Genomic DNA, 23,302 nt, shown 5'->3' on the forward strand with positions numbered 1-23,302 from the left:
ATATTAAATTATTTTCATCACATTTTCTTAGACTGGGTTTTTTAGAGAAGCAAAACCAGTAAAATTTATATATGTACATATACAAAAAAGTAATTTATATTAAGGAAATGGCTCATAATTGTAGAGTCCCAGGCCCCCAGTGGAAAATAGGGAATTAGTCTTTCTGGCATGACCATTATATTGGGAGCAGTCCACACACCCAAAGAAATATCCTGTCAATTCATTGGCTGCTCATAGCCAATCATCATAGAGCTAGCTATACCTGTCCATAGCCAATTATCTTAGAATTTAACTACAGACTGCCAAACCACTGGGAATCGTTGTCCAATCAAGTTAACGTAATATCCAAACAATCATACTCTACCCTTTGTCAAGTTGGCACTATAAACACATTCATAATCTCTAAATAAAGAAAATTGTACAGTCATACTTGTACCTAACAGGATATAACTAAAGCATGTACACCAAAATGCATTGGCCCCATTTATAGCTTATATTTCACAAAAGAACAAAGCAAAAATATTTTCCTGGAGGTATACAACCTTCCTCAGCCCATGGGCCTGGAGTCCACAGCTGCTCTACTCTCCATGCCACTGCCTTTGTCTCTGCTGTCACCTGCTAGGTAGGGATCTCACATTCCACTCACACACCGCCTTCCTGATGGTCCTGGGATCATCTGCTTCTATAATGAAAGATTAACTATTCCAAAGTTTTAGTTACATATCTTCTACAATTACAGTTTTGGCAATCACAATTAATCCTGCTAAAAATTGTTCATAATAGAATCATAAAATCCTATCAGCTTTCTGTGTCATTCAGTATTTTGCCCATGTTGTTTTTATTAAATGTTGTTGAGTTGGTTCTCACTGATAGTGATGCTCTTTAGGGTTTCCAAGGAGTAGCTGGTAAGTTACAACTGTGCACCTTATGTTTAACTGTCCAATTCTTATTCTACAGCATCATACCAGAGAATCCTTCAATACTGCAAGTTATTGGGAGACCACAATGTGCTCCTACCTGTGATTATGCACCTGTTAGCTTGGCTAAAACTAAAAACGAAAAACTAATATTATAAAATACCAGGAAAAAGGCAGAACAACCTGAATATTCATATACTGGTGGTGGTGGCGGTTATGTGCCGTGGAGTCGGTTCCGACTCATTGTGACCCTGTACAGGGTTTCAGAGACTGTAAATCTTTATGGGAGCAGAAAGCCCCATCTTTCTCCCATGGAACAGCTGGTAGTTTCTAACTACTGTCCCTGAGGTTAGCAGCCCGATTCATAATCACTACGCTACCAGAGGTGATAGCAATGCAAAATTGTGAAACCACTTTGGAGAACAGGCTGATTCTTATAAAGTGAAACACACAATTATCATTTAACCCAGCAGTTTCACATTTACCCAAGTCAAATTATCATTAGTTGTTGTTATGTGCCGTGGAGCCGGTTCCGACTCATAGCGACCCTGTACTGGGTTTCCCAGGCTGTAAATCTTTATGGGAGCTGAAAGCCTCATCTTTCTCCCATGGAGCAGCTGGTAGTTTGGAACTGATGACTTTGAGGTTGGCAGCCTGATTCATAACCACTATGATACCAGAGTTCCTTATGTGTATATAAAACCTGTATATAATTTTTTATAGCAGCTTTGTTCATAATAACACAAAGTTGGAAATGCAAATGTCCTTCCGCTGTGAAGTGGATAGGCATTTTTTGGTACATTCATACAATGGTATACTATTGCAGGAAAGGTACAAAAGAAAGAATGAAATACTGATGCAAAACCCATAGCCATGGAGTCAAATTCTGACTCACAGTGACCCTGAAAGACCAAGTAGAAGCATCACATATGGTTTGTTGGTGGTGTTAAGAGCCTTCCAGTCAGTTCTGACTCATCGTGACTCTGTATAGTGTTTCCCAGGTGTGTATCTTTGCTGGAGCAGTTTCATGTTTCTCTCTCCCCTCGACCTCCCAGTCTGCTCCACTCATAGTTTATAGAAGCAGATTGCCATATCTTTCTCTCAGAGGCACTGTTGGGTTAGAACCTCTGACCTTTCATTAGCTGGCAAGAGCTTAACCAATGTATATACCAAGCTCCTATTTTCACAATTGTTTTTGCTTGCTTTTAACTGCCATTGAGTCAGTTCTGATTCATAATGACTCTGTATAGGGTTTCTAAGGAGTGGCTGGTGAGTTTGAAACTCTAACCTTGTGATTCAAATTGACCTTGCAGTCCAGTGCTTTATCCCACAACACCACACCAGGACTCCACTAACATGTACAATCTCAAAAGCGTCATCCTAAATAAAGGAAGCCATACTCAAAATGCTATATCCTGTATTATTTCATTTATAGGACATACTTGAAAAACAAACAAAATCTTAGAGGTGAAAAATTAATCAGCGATTGCCAAAGTCTGGCCACTGACTAACATCCGCTTACATCGAGTTAATTCTGACTCATAGAAACCCAATAGGACAGATAAAAACTTGTTCTTTACCTTGGTGATAGTGTTGGTTCCACAATCCACAATAAAAACAGTGAATTTTACTTCATAAAAATAAATGGAATTAAAAAGTCCTAAAATTTTTAATTTCCTTAATACTGTGTTTTTCTATATAGGAAAGGCTGTAAATTTGAAGTCAGGTCTAAAGACTAACACTAACTGAAGGACTCATAAGAAATCTGTGATAGTTCTTAGAAGGAGCAGCCTAATCTTTGCAAGCAGCTCACACTGTATTTTACTAGACCAAGGAGACATGGGTGAGAGGCTGAATGATGTGACACAAATTATCACCATTCTAAATATGTCAGGCATGCATCCTGCTGACAAGAGGGACTGTCTGTCATGGTAAATAGCTGCATCAGCTTTTCAATCTCCATGTATGAAAAGGGAGTGAAACACCTAATTTTTTCATCTGCTACCTAAGGAGTGAATAATTTTTCCTAATTACTATGATCATAATTGTTGTTTAAGAGTCATTTTCTATAAACACATTATAAGGAGAGATTTTATCACTAAAGTTGAGAATGAAGCATTATTCCATCTTGTAAAATTAATGTCTTAAATGACTCATGTATTTGGAATCATACTTCTATCTTTCTATGTTTCTAAAGAGTTTCTAAAAATTCTAATTTCCTGTCAGGAAGAAACATATATCCTAGGAGCAAACAAATAAAATAGCACAGCTGTGTTCTTGTTGTCCTGCAAAATCTAATACACGATCAATGTGGATTATTTGATTATCGGTCATAAGGGCAGCCAACATAATGCTATTGACTTCACTATCTTTGGTCCAATGTCTAAACATCCAATTGCAAACAGTAACTCTCTAGAGATTTTTTATAAACAAAACTAATGAGAAAAGAAACGTTATAACAGTAATAATTTGTGGTTGTTGAAATCAGGTTGCCAACTTCTAATCACCTTTTCCTATCAACCTATTTTGGCTCTGAGGTAAGTCAGTAAAATTAATTTGCATGCATTTCTAAAATCATCTGCTTAAATACATTTGTAGAGATGCTTCATAAATTCGAAAGCTCTTGGAAGACAATACAATCCCTAACTTATGCTAGAACTGGGAAGTCTAGCATAAGTTTTTGATGAAAATTATGCTTATGTAGTAAATTAAATGTGGGTCTTCATTTGCTTCAGAAAATAATATTCATATTTTGTATATACATGTAGGTCAATGGGCAAAATCCTCTTTCCTATGGTTAATGTTTCTCCATTGGTTAAGGGTTTTAAATTCAGAGAAAGATTTCCCAAATAATAATTAAGGTATCTTCTCCAGAAGACATTAAAAGATACACAGGTAATTAAAGGCAAAACTAAAACCATGCCATATAACTCACAAAAATTAAAAAGAGGTTGGTCACTGATAAGGGAAAATGAGGGAAAAACAGCAAAGAAGCTGTGAGCTAGGGCCTACAATGTTCAATAGACTCCTGTGAACCCAGTGGAGAACTGGTTGGCCAGCAGTGTGGCAAGACCTGGGGATTCCTGGGCTCAGAGTCAGTGGCATAGCCACAGAGGACTAGAGTGGAGAATGAAGCATCCAGTTGATAAGAAGAGAGAGCATATGCACAAGAACACCCACACTTGCAGATAATACCCACTTATCCTGGCTTCAATGGCTGGATGATCAGAGCTTAACTAGAAAAAGAAAGAAGAGGAAAAAAAAAAAATCTGATACAATTTGATGAACTTGACCTACGCCTATGGATGCAGTAGCTCAAAAGAGGGAACATATCTTTACAGTGAGGATTATTCATTCCTACCCCTCAATGCACAGATTAGACAGGGATGAGCAACTTGGACATTGGCTACCCAAAATGGGCTGGGGGGGGGTACAAAGGCAAAAAGTGACTGACTTACAAGTTTTTAAGAGGGAGCCTACAACCAGAGGGCACAGAGGAAGGTAGAGTCTCCACTGAGTGCTATCCAATCTGTGTGGGCAGTACTGATGAAAGGAGATGCAGATAGGTCTCTTGTGGTACAAAAGTGAATAATTAATATCAGGACTGACTGTGAGGGTTGGAAATGTAAAGGTAGACGTTTTGTAGCAAAAGGAAGGAAGTGGTTGACTTTGCAGGCCAGGAACAGAGACCCCTGGGACCATCAAGGGAGAAAAGTGGAGTGTGGAACTATACTCAGAGAAACAGTAATACCAGAGATGGAGGCAGAGACAATGTTGTGGAGAGATGGAGTGGCTGGGACCTTTAGACCCAGGGAGGGAAAGGGGCTGTATACTGATGACCAAGGGGTAGAGAGGCTTGCGGGGTGTACCCTTGGTTGGTTGTGATGTATGGAGGGGATTGTAATCATGTCAATGTAACAATATATGATAGGATGAATGTAAAGTAAATGTTCTCCCATGTAAACTAACACATAATTCATAATAAAACAGTTAAATAGAAAAAAAAAATTAAAAAGAGAACCCATTTTTATTTGAAAAAAAAAAAAAAGCCTTAAGTCAATTGAAGCCTATATAAATTATAACATGTTGTTAATAAGTATTAACACCAAATAATCTAATATGTTTAATGGATGGTTAAGTGTAAATGATTAATTGATAATAAAAAAGAATGAAAATAGCAGTTATCTGTCACACCATACTTGAAAAACTTTGCATACCTAAATTCATCTAAGATTCACAAACCCCTAAGAGGTAAGTTCTATTAATACCCCATTTTAGAGGTTGTGGCATTTAGAAGAGTTGTAGAGTTTAAATATTATCATGGTAATGTGTAGCAAACTGATATAGTAGGAGATTAGTACACACAAATCAAATTTCTTACAAATATCAAAATTTAATCTCCATTAGATTGTTCCCCATTTGTTGTTTTAGACTCTTGTGTGTTCTTTGGCTAGGACATCTTTAGTAACTACCCTGTATCCAAATGACTGACAAGTAAAGAAGTCAGGGCACAAAATGCTGTTGTTGTTGTTGTTGTTAGGTGCCATCAAGTCAGTACCAACCCATAGCGACCTTATGCACAGCAGAACGAAACACTGCCAGATCCTGGGCCAACCTCACTATTGTTGCCATGCTTGAGCCCATTGATGCTGACGCTTTGCCAATCCATCTCATTGGGTCTTCCTCTTTTTCTCTGACCCTCCACCTTACCAAACATGATATCCTTCTCCAGTGACTGGTCCCTCATGACAATATGTCCTAAGTATGAGAGACAGAGTTTGGCCATCTTGGCCTTCAAGTGTCTCTCTGGCTGCTCTTCTTCCAACACAGACCTGTTGGTTCTTTTGGCAGCCCATGGCACTTTCAATATTCTCTTCCAACACTATAACTCAAAAGCATCAATTTTTCTGTGGTTTTCCTTATTCACTGTCTAGCTTTCACATGCATATGAGGTGATTGAAAATACCATGGCTTAGGTCAGATGCAAATTAGTCCTCAAGCTGACATCTTTGCTTTGCAACACTTTAAAAAAGATCTTGTGCAGCAGATTTGCCTAATGCAATATGTCGTTTGATTTTACACATCAGCTACAATCTAGCTCTATGGCTACTACTTTTTACTAGAAATTATAAGAAAATGTTGTTGGTGTTAGGTGCCATGGAGTCGGTTCCTTCTCATAGTGACCTTATTCACAACAGAATGAAATACTGCCTGGATCTGTGCTATACTCATAATAATTACTAAGCTTGTGCCCATTGCTGCTGCCATTGTGCCAATACATCTTGATGAGGGTCTTACTCTGTTTTGAAAACCCTCCACTTTACCTAGCATGATGTTCTTCTCCAGAGACTGGTCCCTCTTGATAATACGTCTGATGTATGAGAGACAAAGTCTCACTGTCCTGGTTTCTAAGGAGCGTTCTGGCTGTACTTCTTCCAACACATTTTTGTCTTCGTCTCCAACACCATAATCCAAAGGCATCATTTTAATACTGTCTTCCTTATTCATTGTCAAACTTTCAAAAGCATATGAAGCTGTTGAAAATACCATGGACAGGCGCAACTTAGTCCCCTGACTGTCATCTTTGCTCTTGAAGATTTTAAAGAGGTCTTGTTCAGCAGATTTGCCTATTGTAATACATTATTAGATTTTTTGACTGCTGCTTCCATGAGTTGATACTGGATCCAAACAAAATGAAGTCTCTGACAACTTCAATCTTTTCTCCATTTATTATGATGTCATTTATTGATCTAGTGATGGATATTTTTGTTTTTATCTTTGTTTTACATCAAGGTGCAACCCATACTGAAAGCTTTGGTCTTTGTTATTCATCAGTCAGTATTTTAAGTCCTCTTTGCTTTCAGCAAGCAAGGTTGTATCATCTGAACATTGTAGGTTGTTAGTGAATCTTGCTCTAATACTAATTCTATACACTTCATATAATCCAGTGTCTCAGATTATTTGCTCAGTGTATATATTGAATAAGTATGGTGAAATAATACAGCCCTGGCACACACCTTTTCTAATTTTAAACCATTTCCCTTTTTCTATTTGAATGACTGCTTCTTGGTCTATGTACAGGTTTTTCAAGAAGAGGATTAAGTGCTGTCAGTTTGTCATAGTGTTGTGGTTTATGTTGATGTGATGTCAGAAGCTACGCCACCCTCATTTTAAATGCCAGCAAGATATACCTATGGTGGACAGCTATCATCTGAGTTTCTAGGTTAAGACAGACTTGTAAGAAAGAGATGCAGACTATTTCTGAATGTTTAGCCACTGAAACCTTGAATAGCAGTGGAACACTGTTAATAACAGCATAAGTGAAATAGGAATTGTCATTGTTCAGAATGAAGAAATAAGATTGGCTATTTGTTGCCACATTCACACTCTGTAGGCCACAGCATTAATCATAATACTAACTCGCAGAAAGAAAAAAAATAATAATTTGGTAAATGAAACTGCTAGACCTCAAAGTCAGTTTGAACTACAAGGTCAGTGGTTCAAACTCATCAGCTGCTCCTTGGAAACCCTATACAAGGTAGCTATGAGTAGAAACCAGTGTGACAGCTGTTAACAACAATGACAACGTTTTAATGGTCTAGGAGTCTTCTTAGTATTTATTAATAATATAAATTGAAAACATTTTGATTCTATTTCTATGAGTATTCCAGAACACTTAATTGTACTTTTGAGTAATCTGTACCTGGACCAAGAGGCAGTTGTTCGAACAGAGCATGGGAACACTGAATGTTTTAAAATTGGGGAAGGTGTGCAACAGGGTTGTGTTCTTTCACCATACTTGTTCAATCTGTATGCTAAGCAAATAATACGAGAAGCTGGGTTCTATGAAGGAAAATGTGGCATCAGGATTGGTGGAAGACTCATTAACAACCTGCGATATGCTGATGATACAACCTTGCTTTCTGAAAGTGAAGAGGACTTGAAACATATACTTATGAAGATCACAGAGCACAGTCTTTGATGTGGATTACATCTCAATGTTAAGAAGACAAAAATCCTCACCACTGGATCTATAAACAGCATTCTTATCAATGGAGAAGAGATTGAAGTTGTCAAGGACTTCCTTCTTCTTGGATCAACTATCAACACTCACGGAAGCAGCAGTCAAGAGATCAGACGACATAGTGCATTGGGCAAATCTGCTGCACAGGAACTTTTTAAAGTACTGAAGAGCAGAGATGTCAGCTTGAGGACTAAGGTGTGCCTGACCCAAGCCATGGTATTTTCGATAACCTCATATGGATGTGAAAGCTAGACAGTGAATAAGGAAGATCATAGAAGAATTGATGCCTTTGAGTTGTGGTGTTGTAGGAGAATACTGAAAGTGCCATGGACTGCCAAAAGAACCAATAGATCTGTTTTGGAAGAATTGCAACCAGAGTGCCCCTTGGAGGCCAAGATGGCTAAGCTTTGTCTCTCCTACTTTGGACACATTGTCCGGAGAGAACAGTCGCTGGAGAAGGATGTCATGCTGGGTAAGGTGGAGGGTCAGAGAAAAAGAGGAAGACCCCCAACGAGATGGATCAGCCAGGTGGCATCATTGATGGACTCAAGTGTGGCAGCGGTAGTGAGGATGGCCCAGGATCGGACATTGTTTCGTTCTGCTGTGCATGGGGTCGCTATGAGTCGGTTCCGACTCGATGGCACCTGACAACAAACAACAACAAGAATGCCTTAGCAGCTTTGCTTCCTAACAGTACAGTTGAGAATATTTTCCTTTTCCACTTACTCTTTCTTAAACTTTGGGGGAAAAAAAGAAAGAAAGTGTTCTCAAAGTCACAAAATGGAGTGAACTGTGTTTCAGAGCCTATATTAGTTCAATTCTGTTTGATCCCTGAAATAATAGCCTCTGTATGATTATTCTTAAATCACAAAGAAAGTTTCTTTTTTTAATAATGCTGGAAATAGAGATTTGATACTATGTTTACCTGTGTGTTTCTGACTTGCATATTCCATTCCTTCAGGCACTCCTCGAGTTCTTCCTATTTCTATTTAAGTTCTGAACCGATAATCATGTTGTATGAGCCAGTGTCCATGATTTATGAAAGACACTTTATAAGCACTGATGGCTAAAGATTTTCTGTTATACTCAAATAGGCTTTCAAAAAAAATTAATCTAATTCACTTTTCATTATGTACATAGTCATTATAGCATTGCATGCAATTAAGCATAAGTGATAAGCACTTCAAATAGATAACTTTATAATTAGTATTGCTTTCACGGAGTCAAGCTGCATTTGAAATTTTAGTTTTTCATGATGTCAATCTCCATAGTTTTTCATTATGTGTTAGAAAAATCAATAATTACCATTTCACTGATACCGTATACTGTTTCCCCACACCTCTGTCAGTTTATCATACTTTAGTGGCTTGTGTGTTGCTATGATGCTGGATGCTATGCCTCTTGTGTTTCAAGTATCAGCAGGGTTGTCCTTAGTGGACAGGTTTCAGCAGAACTTAAAGACTAAGAACAGACTGGAAAGAAGTAACAGATGGTTCACTTCTGAGCAATCAGCCCCTAAAAAGCTTCTGAGTAGCAGTTAAACACTATCTGATATAATGTCGGAAAATGAGCTCTTCATTGGTTTTTAATCAAATGGTACCTCTTAAAATGGTAATCACTGACCAATAATTTTGAAATAGTGTCTCTGTATTTCTTCCATCCTCTTCAGTTATTCCAGCCTAAGAAATGTTGAGCGTGTTCTTCCCTTTTGGTTTTTTGACTCAATGTCTTTGGACATTTTATTAATACTTGATTTTGTCTTCTCAAGCTGCCCTTTAAAATGTTCACTTCAGGTCATTTAATCAATCAATTTTTCCAGCTCCTTTAGCTTTTCTGTGTTCAAGAGAAAGGTTCAGAGACTTCTCTGACATCTATTTTGGTCTCTTCTTTCTTTCTTGTCTTTTTTTCTTTTCTTTTCTTTTTCTTTTTTTAAGTTTCTATTGTGGACTGAGTGATAGTTTACATGGGAGAACATTGGCTTTACACCATCATTTCATGGCAATCATTACAATCTCTGCCATGCATCATCATTCAACAGTATTTGCTTCCATTCCCTCTGTTTTTCTTTTTTTTTTGGGGGGGGGGGGGGGGGGGGGCTGAAGGGTGGAAAGATGTACATAAAAACACTCAGGAATATATAATAATTTAAACAACCAAAGGTCACATTCTGTGAGCCTGCCTCCAGGCTGCCAGCACCCAGTCACTCTTTTCCCATGAGTCCAGAATCCTCAGCTGCTCCCTCTCTCCATGTCCTCATCTCTGCCTCAAACTCTGGTGTCGCTGCTTCTCTAGATAGGGTCCCACACTCTGCTTGTGCTCTTCTTTCTTAATGGTCCTAGAGTCCTCTGTTTCTGTGCTGTAAGATTAACTATGCCTCCATTTTTGTTGCAAACCTTCTACCTTTACAGTTGTGACAGTAGCAATTAGTCATGAAAACAATTTCTCACTGTCGTATCATAAGAATCTTATCCCCATCTCTTTTCACCAGACCCATCTAGACAAGATGAAAACTATCTTTACCTGCACATTATTAAACTAAATTTCCTCTTGATAACTTGTAGGCCAGTCATTTAATGCATTTATCTCCCCTCATTTTAGGTAGCCAATGTTTAAGTTGCCCATCCCTATCTACCCTGTATACCCAGGGTTTAGGATTGATACTTGAAGTGAAGACTTCTTCCCTCTCAGTTGGTATTTTGAGAATAACCTCATATGCGTGCAAAAGCTAGACAGTGAATAAGGAGGACCATAGAAGAATTGATGCATTTGAGTTATGGTGTTGGAGGAGAATATTAAAAGTACCATGGGCTGCCAAAAGAACCAATAGACCCATTTTGGAAGACGTGCAGCCAGAGTGCTCCTTGGAGGCCAAGATGGTCAAACTTCGTCTCTCATACTTCGGACATATTGGAGAGACCAGTCGCTGGAGAAAGATATCATGTTTGGTCAAGTGCAGGGTCAGAGAAAAAGAGGAAGACCCCAATGAGATAGATTAGCCAAGTGGCAGCATTGATAGACTCAAGTGTGACAACAGTAGTGAAGTTGGCCCAGGATCAGGCAGTGTTCTGCTGTGCATATGATTGCTATGAGTTGTTACCAATTCGATGGCACCTAAAAACAACAACATCCATAAGTATAGGTCCAAGTTCATCAAATTGTAGCAATTTACATTCATTTCCTCGATCATTTTTAAAAATCTTCTTCTAGTCGAGTTCTGATTATCAAGCCATGGAGGATAGATCTGAAGGGTACTGTCTGCAAGTCTGGGCATTCTTGTACGTCTCCCCTCACATCATAGCAGCTGGATGCTTCACTCGTCACAGAAGGACAAATTCTCTCAACCTGCCATTCCTCTTCTCTCTCCCATCTCCAGGTCTATGGGAGTCTATGAAATGTGGCTGAACTCAGCCCATTTCTTCATTGCTGCCTTTCCCCTTTTTCCACCAGTAGCCCAACGTGGTCACCAACAAATTTACATGCCTGTTTATGTGTTCCCTTTGAGTTTCAGTCTTGGAGGGAGGTTTGTCCTGAAGGGACTTGGTTGCTTGCCTTGATGACTAACTGGAGAACAACTTGCTTGTTCTGTAGTAGCCAACCATACTGCAATTTTTGTTTTGGATTTTTCCTGCTGATCTTTCTTTGAAGATGAGTTTTTTATTGCTCTAGCTGTTTCAGGCTGGTCTGCTTGTCCTTTCTAGTGGGAATGTCCCACCTCAGAAGGTTCTGGATTGGTCTCAGAAATCCACCTAAGGTCATATACACTATTTCATTGGGCAAGTTCTAGAACCCTTTTTCGGTATTACAGTTATAGGCTGAAGATGAGTTTATAAGCTTTGTGTAATCATGTCTCCTGACATTGCTTTCTATCCCACTCAAGTGGCTATTTTACAATAGTAGGCAAGGGAAACCAATATTCATATGTCAGTCAAGCATCTTAACGTTATTTCCCCTCTTCAGACTATGCCTTGATCCCTGTATCACAGACCCCTGTTGTTCCGAGATTGAGTTTACATCACTATTTACTTCTGTCCCATTTAACCCATGCAAACCTGCCTCAGGGTTCCCCTATCTTCCTTATTCTTCCACTCCTCCTCCCCCTTCTTGTGTATTGCCCTCCCTAGCACCCAAACTAAGATATGTCTATCCACTGCCCTGTGCTCTACCATCCCCTCCCTCCACTCCCACCAGTAACCAACTAAGAATTTTTTGTTGTTGTTGTTTTCCCCTTTTAGTATGGGTATCTTTTCTTAAGCATTTACAATAATGGTCTTATGCAGTATTTCTCCTTTTGTGACTGACTAATTTCACTCAGCATAATGTCCTCAAGGTTCATCCATGTTATGTGGTGGCTTGCAGTTTCCTTGTTATTCTGCAAGGTAGCATAATTTTCCATTGTGTGTATGTATCAAAGTTTGTTTATCCAATCTTCCATTGATGGGTGTTTAGGCTGTCTCCATCTTTTTGCTATTGTGAATATTGCTGCTATGAACATTGGTGTGCATGTATCTATTCATGTTATGGTTTGCATTTCTTGTGGATATATTCCAAATAGAGATATTGCTGGATATGCTTTATTTCTATTTCAAACTTTCTGAGGAACCACCATACTCTTTTCCAGGGTGGTTGCACTATTTTGCATTTCCACAAGCAGTGTAGTAGGGACCCCGTCTCTCCACATCCTCGCCAGCATTTATTGTCCTCTGCTTTTTTGAACTTCACTGTTATTGCTGGTGTTAGATATCTCATTGTTCTTTTGATTTGCATCTCTCTAATGGCTAATGATCGTGAACATTTCTTCGTCTTTCTTGTCTTTTTAATGAACATTTGCTTTTTCATATTTGATGTTCTTGATGCCATCCCATAATTCTCCTGGTCTTCAATCAGGTACTGTTTAATGCATCAAATCTCTTCTTGAGATGGTCTCTAAATTTAGGTGAAATATACTTAAGGCCTTATTTTTGCTCTTGTGGATTCACTTAATTTTCTTCAGCTTCAGGCTGAACTTGCTTATGAGTAATTTATGATCTATTCCATAGTCGGCCACTAACTTTATTTTAACTGATGAGATTGAGCTTCTCCATTGTCTCTTCCCACAGCTGTAGAGTCAGTTTGATTCTTTAGTTTGATCTTTAGTCAGTATGTTCAATCTGGAGAAGTCCATGTGTACAGGCACCATCTGTGTTGTTAAAAAAAAAAAAAAAAATTTGTCATGAAGAAGTCATTGGTCTTTCAAAATTCTATCATGTAATCTCCAGCATTGTTTCTATCATCAAGGCCCTATTTTACAACTACTAACCTTTCCTCCTTTTTTTTTTTCCCAACTTTTGTCTTCCAGTCAAAATATATCTTGCTTGAATGTTTGATCAATTTCAGCCTGAGGAAGCTGGTAGAATTCTTCAATGTCATCCTCATTGGTTTTAGTGGTTTGTGCATTACTCTAAATAATAGTGATATTAAGTGATCTGCCTTGTGCTGTTGTTGTTGAGGGCCTTTACGTCATTTCTGACTCATAGCGACCCTGCGTAGAGTTATCATGGAGCAACTGGTGGGTTTGAACTGCTGACTTTGTGGTTCAAACTGAACTTTCAGTCCAGTGCTAATTCTACAGTGCTGCACCAGGACTCCTTCTAGAAATATGGATATTATACTATCACAGACAGCATTGGACTTCAAGATAATTCTTGAACTAATCTTGTAGAAGATGAATGCAACACCATTCCTCTTGAGTTTGCTCTTTCTGGCAGCGTAAACCATAAGATTGTTTGATTCAAAATTGCTCAAAACTGTTCATTTCAGCCCACAAATGCCTAGGATATTGATCTTTATGCTTTCTATTTCACTTATAATAACTTCCAATTTACTTAAATTCATACTTCATACATTCCATGTTCTGTATTTTAATGGAGGTTTGTGTAATACCATATCAGCAAATGAAGGTCCCAAAAGCTTTTCTTCATTTTCATCATTCAGATCAAATCTACCTTGAAGAGGTAGCTCTTCCCCAGTCATATTCTGAGTGTCTCCCACCCTGAAGGGCTCATCTTCTATCACCACATCAACAATGTTCTGCTGTTATTCATAAGCTTTTCAGTGATTAACCATTCAGAAGTGGTCTGCCTCTACTTTGAGTCTTCTTAGGCTGGAAGCACTGCTGAAACCTGTCTATTATAGGTGACCCCACTGATATTTAAAATACCAATGGTATAGTTTCCAGCTTGACAGCAACACACAAGCCACCACAATGTGACAAACTGACAGCTGAGTTGTGGCTTATTCTCATTAGTCTCATTTGAGTAACTCAAAAGATGTCTAATTAAAGCAATAACTTCTGAATTCAAGGCAGACGGGTCAATTTAGTAGGTTATAGCAAGTCCATTTGAGAATCTCAAAGGGGTAATTTTGAAAGACTTTTTGAAAGACACAGAACAACCATGATAGCTTATAATGAAGAAATTTGAAAACTGCATTGGTGAGAAAAATCCTCGGGAAGCTGTGCTAAGGAATTATTTTACATCTGGACTACTTACCTGATGATTCTTCAATGCTAGGAAGAGCTATCTCAGGAGAATTTTGTTGGGAAACCTTACGCCATCCACCCTACTGTCCAAATCTTGTTCATTCAGATTTTGTTGTGTTTCAAAAACTCAAAAAACATTGAAAAGAACTATGATTTTTTAGTCCTTCTCGAGGATGCCAAAATTGGCATTTTGACATGGTGTAACTCAAATTGCATGGAATACTTTGGGAAGGAATTAGAGAATTGGAAATTTCACCATTAGAAGTGTATAGACCTAGCAGGAGGATATTTTGAGAAACAATAGTTTCACATTCTGATATTTTTGCTTAATGAAGTTTTCTATATTTTTGTAGCAATACTTTTTGGCATATATGTATATATATATGCACATGTATATGTAGAGTCTTTGTGTGGCACTGTGGGTTAATACACTGGACTGCAAAGTTGTTTGAACTGTAAGGTTGGCAGTTAAGCTCACCAGCCACTCCTCTGAAACCCTATACAAGGTTGCTATGAGTCAGAACCGACTCTATGGCACTTAACAACAACATATGTATATATATGGGATGGGGCACTAAAGGATATGTTGTTGTTGTTGTTAAGTGCCGTCGAGTCGGTTCCGACCCATAGCGACCCTGTACAGGGTTTCCGAGGGTGTAAATCCTTACCGGAGTAGAAAGCCTCATCTTTCTCCCGCGGAGCGGCTGGTAGTTTCGAACCGCTGACCTTAAGGTTCGCAGCCCGATTCGTAACCACTACACTCAATAAATACACACACACACACACACACACACACATATGTTATTGAAAACCAAAATGAAAGCAATGTAATGAGTGCTTATCAGGAAGATATCAGGTGTTATCAACTGTTTCAAATGCAGCTGAGATATGATGTAAGATGAAAACTGAGAAAATATCATTTATTTTTATGGAGGATATTGGAGACCTTTACATGAGCAGTTTCTGTGAACCAGTGAATGTGAAAGTTTCATGGAATGGATTTAAGATAGGATCAGAGAGGAGAAAAGACTGGGAATGAACAAATGACTTTTGGTCTGTTTGTTTCATTTTCTTGAAAAAGGAACAAATAAATTGGGCAATAGAAGCTGTTAGAAAAAGTGAAATTGTGATGTTTTTCATTGTAAGTGGGGAAAAAATAAAATCATATCCACATCCTGGGAAGAGCTAATCCTAACATCAACAAAATGTATAAAGGATCAGATTTGTTGTTGTAGTTAAGTTGCCATCAAGTATCATAATGATCCTGTGTAGGGTTTCTGAGGAGCAGCTGGCAGATTTGAACTGCCCACCTTGTGGCTCAAACTGACCTTGCAGCCCAGTGCTTATCCTACGGTGCCACAACATGAATCCAAAGGATGGTAGTAGTGTTTATGTGCCGTGGAATCAGTTCTGACTCATAACAACTGTGTACAGGGTTTCCGAGGCTGTAAATCTTTATGGGAGTAGCAAGCCTCATCTTTCTCCTGCAGAATAACTGGTAGTTTCAAACTGCTGATCTTGAAATTACCAGCCAGACTCATAACCATTACTATAGCAGAGCTCTTTTATCCAAAGGATAAAACAGTATATATTTTAATTTGTAAGGGCCGTGCACTTTTATCTCGGAGGCAACTTTTCAACTCTGCCTTTTTGTTTTAAAAATAGTCATAGAAAATGTAGAAAACAAATTAGCATAGCTGTATGTCAGTAAAATTTAATTTATAAAAGACAGGGGGACTCTAATTTGCCAACCTTCAATGTAATGGGCATAGAAATGATGATTAGGAGAAGAAATGAATAACAGCTGAAATAATAGGTGAAAAAGACTGGGCTATGGTCCACAGGAGAAGGAATCTCAATGATAAGTTTAAGTTTGAGAATCAAGAATAACAAAAATATGTGTAGATGGTTGTTGTTGTTTTTAAGTGTTGTTGAATCAACTATGACACATAGTGACCATGTATAGTGTTTCCAAATAGCAGCTGGTGGGTTTGAGCTGCTGATCTTGTGATTTGCAGTCCGGTGCTGACCCTACCACACCACTAGGATTCTAGATGGTTAGAAGCATTGAAAAATAAATAAATAAAAAGTTATGCAGTCACTGCCTACTCATGGTGACCCCGTGTGTGTTAGGTTTTTCAGTGGAGGTTTTTTTGAGAAGTAGATTCCTAGCCTTTTGACCACAGCACAATAGATACACTTGAACCTCAATGTAGAGTTTAAATCTGTGGACAATCTCTTCTGATTGTTTCCATTTTCTCAGTGGAGTAGGAAGCAAGTTCATCATATGCAAGTGAGAATTAGAAAGGAAGTTTGGAAACTTAAGAGAAACTGTATAAAATAGTTGCATGAGAGATCTGAAAAATAATTGAGCTAAGGAAATAATCATGTTGTTGGTAAGCACCATAGAGTTGTTTCTGACTCATCGTGACCCTGTATAGAGTTTTCAAAGCTGTAAATTTTTGCAGGATTAGATAGCCTCGTCTTTCTCCTATTGAGTGTCTGGTGAACTGAAACTACTGACCTCATGACTTGCAGTCCCATGCTTATCCTGTAGAGCCATGAATTAAATTCTTAATAAAACACTCAGCTCTCAAATTGGGATCTTTAAGGTATTTTTTTTTCACAGTGCATTTTGATTTTCATACATTCTGATGTATAATAGTGTTTTGTTTTTTTCCTGAACTACCAGCTCAATATATAGCAAATACCATCATATTTTAAATCATTTAGCTCAATCTTCAAAACTCTGATTTCTTTTCCTCCTGAGAGAAAAGGGAAAACAATAGTATTGTCACAATCCATTAGTGCCCCTATTTTTAGACAGAAGAATCAGTCCCACATTCTATCCAGATATTTTTGTAGTTTAGCAAATCTTATTCCTGTTAGAAATTATCTGTGCAATGAACATGCTCCTGTCGCTTCATCTTTATTTCATGTACTTATCATATTGAATCCTTATTTGCTCTGTGAGCTTGCTAACTTTCCCTGCAATGATGCATTTGCTCTAAAAGAGTTCAGATGTAATGAAATGTATTATGTCCAATATTTGTCTAATATTATGCTACCAATGGAAAATAAATTATTGAAATGGAATGCATTCACATTGATTGCTGTGAAGGTTACACATGGATTGGTAAATCAAAACAAGCCTTCAAAAGATAGAAAATCAATTGATGTGTCAAATATAAAAGGCATACATGGTGAAATCAACTACTGAGTTGACATTTTTCCTCTCAAAATAATTTAATTTACCAAAATTGAAAGAATTTGTGAGTCTGAACATAAGATATTAAGCTAAAAAGTAGAACACCAAGCAGATTGATTATATATTTTATTAAGAATGCTTTACAAACATATAAAACAAAGTAGTTTCGAAGAAATATATATATAATTTCTCCTCTAGACCAATCACAGAAAATTTCTAAAAGACCATATTATTAGCATATGCACTTAAATATAAATATTAAATATGTGTGCAGAGTTAATAAAGATGTTTGTTTTTCCTCTACAGAACTGTCGCCCAGTTGCGAAGAGTTGAATTGTCAATATAAATGTGCAATTGTCAGAAATAGTACAAGCTGCTACTGTGAAAATGGATATGAAGTAAAAGAAGATGGAAGAAGTTGTAAAGGTAAATATAACATGTACCTCTCTATTCTAATTTTATTTCTTTATTGAGGCTTGTTGTTAAGTGCAGAGGAGTTGGTTATCAGTCATGTTGTTATTGTTAGGTGTCTTCTTGTTGGTACTGACTCATAGCAACCCTATGCACAGTAGAACAAAACACTGCCCCATCCTTGGCCAACCTCATAATCATTGCTACGTTTGAGCCCATTGCTGCTGCCACTGTGTCAATTCATTTTGTTTGGGGTCTTGCTCATTTTCTGTGACCCTCCACTTTATCAAAAATTATATCCTTCTCCTGGGGCTGGATCCTATTGATAACAAATCCCAAGTATGAGAGAAGAAGTCTAGCCATCCCGGCTTCCAAGGAACATTCTCCTAGCACAGTTCTATTTGTTCTTTTAGCAGTTCATGATTCTTTGAATATTCTCCAACACAGTAACTCAAATGCATAACTACTTCTATAGTCTTCCTTATTCACTTATTCACTGTCAGACTTTCATATGCATATGAAATACCATGGCTTGGGTCGGGCACACCTTAGTCCTCAAATTGACATCTTTGCTCTTCAACACTTTGCAGAGGTCTTGTGTAGCAGATTTGCCCAATGCAATACATCGATTAATTTCTTGACTGCTGCTTCAATGAGTGTTGACGGTTGATCCAAGCAAAATGAAGTCTCACTTGTTTCACACATAGTGACCCTGTATAAGATTTCCAAAGAGTCACTGGCAGATTTGAACCACTGACCTTTCAATTTGCAGTACAACATTGATGCTTCCTTAATAAGAATTGTAATAAGCTGTCTTTGAACACCTGCCATATACTCTGTTGTTGATAAGTGCTATCAGTGTGGTTCTGACTCATAGCTAGCTACCCTGTACAGAATTTCCAAGGAGTGGCTTGTAAGCTTGAACTGCCGACTTTGCAGTTCAAACCAACTTTGCAGTTCAGCACATTAATCCACAGTCATATATTCTACAAAGTTCTAATATTAACAAATTATTAGATTATTTCTTTATTCCTTGAGATATAATAATTTGCACTCCCATAAGCAAACACATACATAAGCATTGCAGATATGCATTTATCCTGTGGTGTCACTAGTGAGACATGGAGGTATAGAGGGTTCCATTGATACAGTCAAAGTGGGTGACACCAAAATGAGTTCTGGGTATTTGTTGGTTTTGGCCATGGCAGCGGACCAGCCAGTGCCCCAATGTCATATGGGAAGAGGCTGCAAAAGCAGCACTGTCACTAGGGTTAGCGTCATCATTACCAAGTGAGTAACTCATCACCCTCATACCAGACCATCTGTCAGTCAAGAGTTTGGGTGGGTGTGTCACAGCACTCACCATTGGGCTGAGGAAAGCGTCTCTGCTTGGGCAGATGGGAGCGAGGAGGCGCTACAAAGGTCCAAATGGGTCAGGGCAAGGAAGGTGGGTGGAGCACGTGGAAGAGCACTTAATTGAATTGAGCTCTTCAATTTCTCTACATCTTAGTTAAATGTACAAAAACACTAGTAAGGATTACGCAGTGATTATTTGGGAGGTCATCAATGGTAGAGGGTCTCTCTCTCTCTCTTTTTTAAACTACTCTCCATTGTCATAACCTGTTGCCAATTCATCAATTTGGACTCATATTCTGACCAATTTCTAAGATTTTAGTTTTCAAGGAGGCAAATTACCACAGCTTTCTTCTGTGAAGTGGTTGATGGATTTGAATAGTTAGCAGCCTAGTGCTTAATCATTACATCCTCAATACTCCTTTTTTGATGTTTCCAAGACATTCTCTGTCCTTAACAGAAGTAAAAAAAGACAACATTATAAGTAAATGATATGCCTGTTCCTTTGTGGCCATTTTTGAGGATTTATATCAATGTGACAGCAGTACTTGCTAGCTAAGGAGAAAGAACAGAATACATCATTAATCATATTGCTCTCCTAGATAGCATAATCATATCACAAGAACAGAAATAGAAGCCAATAATATTGAAGCTGAAAATCTGTGAAAGTGGATAAGAATCATTATTGCCTCCAGGGGCTCTACTTTACCATATTCAAGATTTAATTTATTTTACTATGACTTGATTTAGCTGTTCTTTATCTTCAAAAGTACTTACTTCAAACAAACTAGCTATGAACCCAGGCTATTACTTAAACCTAAAGAAACACGAAAATAAGCAAATTAATGTCATACAAATGCACCAATTCCCAATTTAAATGGTTCCTTGTGCTACGGGGCAATCATCTTGATTTCTCATTCTAAAATTCCTTTTTAAACCTGAGTTCACCTGGAAGTGGACCTGGAAACAACAATTCATGTGAATTTTTATTTTTTAATGGTTTGTTTATTGTTTTTTATTGGTGGTGTTCCTGGTGCTTTTCCTCCTCTTGATAGTGCAGTGGGAGACTATGCAGGAAAGAAAAGAAAGCCAATAAAGTTTGAACTATTAAGTCCTCTACCACAATAGTTGATTAAGGTTAAATGCATAGCAAAACTCTCTTATGAGAGGGAAGGTAACTGGTATATTGCATTTATACACCATTTTCCAAGGAATAATTGGTTGTGTGCTGGGGCTAGCCCCATCTCTCTTTGATTTTGGACAACCCTGGTACTGACAATGCTTCTAAGAACTGATGTTTTGGGGAAGAGTTACAGGCACAGATGAACATCCCTGCAGATGTAGGATCACACAGGATGGTCTGAGGGGTATGGACAGAAAACATCTGCTTCTGCTCCCTTGGTCACTCCCTTACAATTTGATCCCAAATCATCCTTTTTTTCCCCTCTCAAGTTGCCTTCTTTGTTTTTGTTTGTACTTATTCCCTTCAGTATCCATCAATGGCCTTATTTTTCTAAAACAGATTTTCTAAGTACCATTGATACTAATTTCATCAATTTATTCACTCACCTACTTTTTAGGTACATTTGTAGCAACTCCAGCTTCTTTAACTATCATTTCAAATCAGGAAGTTTTGCTAATTGATTTTTTTTTCCCATTTGTATTCAGAATCCCATGTAATTAACCTTTTGTTTTAACTTAGCCATTCATTTACCATCTCTTTCTTATGTATCTTTAAACACTGCCTTCTGATTTACTTCTTCTGCAGGTATGTCTTCTGTACTAAAAGAAAACAAACATTCTCTCTCTCTCTCTCTCTCTCTCTCTCTCTCTCTCACACACACACACACACACACACACACACGCACACACAAGACACAAAATCAACGTCTCTGGATCTTGCCTCTTCCTTTAGTTATCCTTTCGTTACCTACTTTTCTTTATCGTGCTGAGATCTTTAACAAATTGACTGCATTTACTATGTCAGTTAAGTTATGTCCAGTTATTTTCAATTCATTGTTTCCTGGTTTCTAGTACTACAATTTAAGGTGCTCTGGTAATGCAGTGGTTATGAGTTGGGCTTCTAACTTCAAGGTCAGCAGTTTGAAACTGCCAGCTGTTTTGAGGGCAAAAGATGAGGCTTTCTGCTCCTGTAGAGATTTACAGCCTTGGAAACCCTATTCAGGATCACTATGAGTTGGAACCAACTCCAAGGCATACCCCCACCAATCCTAGAATTTAAGTGAAGTAGCTTTAAGTATCTCTTCCTCCTTAATATCTGTTGAAGACTTGTTTGTTGTTATGTGTCATCTGATTGATTCAGACTGGTAGCAACACCAGCACAGAGCAGAACTGTACTATAGGGTTTCCAAAGCAGGATAATGCACTGCACTGCAAGGTTGATTTGAACTGCATGACCACTACCTGATCCTCGGAAATCCTATACAGAGCTGCTACGAGTCAGAACTGATGCAACAGCACTTAGCAACAACATTAACAATCTTTAAGGGAGCAGATAATCTTTTCTGCCATGAAGCCACTAAAAGTTGACCCACTAATCTTTCAGTTAACAGCTGGGAGCTAAACAATTGTATCACCAGGGCTCCTTAGAGACTGGATAAAACCCTTAATTTCATTTCATAAGGACTTTTAAGAAGGAATCCTGGTGGGTCAGTGATTACACTCTCAACTTCAAACCAAAGATCTATAGTTTATTTTTAGTTGTTTAGTCAAATCATTTTATAAACTCAGATCAATATATGCTTTTCACTTAATATTCTTCCATAAATCCCAACTGATTACTTTTCTAGGCTCCTATTAAAACTAGATTATGTTTATATTATAAGTTATTGTAATTATACGTCACTAGACTTGCCTCAGGAGCCTTAGTGTGACACTGCAGGATAAGCACTGTGCTATACTAACTGTAAAGTTGGAAGTTCAAACCCACCAGTGGCCCCTTGGAAACCAATAACAATAGATTTGCATCAAGGAAGGAGGGCTCTGGAGCTATAGGATAACCACTGGGATCACCAGGAGTTGGAATAAACTTCATGGCAGTCTTTGTTTGTTTGTTTTCAGTTTAGACTTGCCTCAAGGAGCCCTGGTGGGTTATGCACTGGACTGCTAACAATACTGGAGAAAGGTGATGCTGCCTGGTCCCATAAAAATTTGCAGTCACAGAAACCCTCATGGGGTAGTTAGAAACCTCATGGGGCAGTTCTACTCTGCCATTGAGTCAGGATTGACTCAATGGTAATGGGTCTGTTTTTGCTTGCATTTTGTTTGCTTTTCTAATAGACTTTCCTCACTTTGGAGTAGTGACCATATTGTTTCTACTCTGGTTTTAGTAGTAAAGGATTAGCATAGTACTTGGTGCAAAAGATAGACTAAACCTGCATTTTCTTAAATAATAACTTCTGACTTCTTACTTTTGACCATCAAGTCAATACGGACTCACAGTTATGCTATAGGACAGGGTAGAACTTCCCCATGAGGTTTATATCATTAATTCTTCAGAATTATTCTTCAGAAACAGATACCTACATCTTTTTTTTATACAGCAGTTGGTGGGTACAAATCAACCATTTTGGAATAAGCCAAGCTCTTATTCACTGTGCCACCAGATTTCATTAAATCTATTAATTATTAAGAATCTCTGAGTATTTACTGTTTGTAGAAATGTTAAGAAAATGCTGGAATAAGTAAATATAGGGAGGGAGGGGAAGTTGAAAATCAGTTGTAGAGAAAAGTGAGAGACAGTAGAAGGAGGACCACAGGTATTAAAATAAAGTTAAATTAAGATGAAATTTCTTATTTCAAGAGTGCATAATAAGGGTGGTTTACATTACTACAGAACTCCTGTTTAATCT

General features: G+C 38.0%; 1 protein-coding gene across 1 annotated transcript in view; it reads left to right on the forward strand.

Annotated features, from left to right (window-relative positions):
• The window catches only part of LRP1B (low density lipoprotein receptor-related protein 1B), a 2,342,762-nt gene that overhangs the window by 768,967 nt on the left and 1,550,493 nt on the right, over nt 1-23,302 (forward strand). Inside the window, exon 4 of the mRNA XM_006834597.1 lies at nt 17,973-18,092. Coding sequence (XP_006834660.1) covers nt 17,973-18,092 — 120 coding nt within the window. The remainder of the gene's footprint in view (nt 1-17,972; nt 18,093-23,302) is intronic.

Source organism: Chrysochloris asiatica, unplaced genomic scaffold (genome assembly GCF_000296735.1).
Source record: "Chrysochloris asiatica unplaced genomic scaffold, ChrAsi1.0 scaffold00012, whole genome shotgun sequence".
Taxonomy (NCBI): domain Eukaryota; kingdom Metazoa; phylum Chordata; class Mammalia; order Afrosoricida; family Chrysochloridae; genus Chrysochloris; species Chrysochloris asiatica.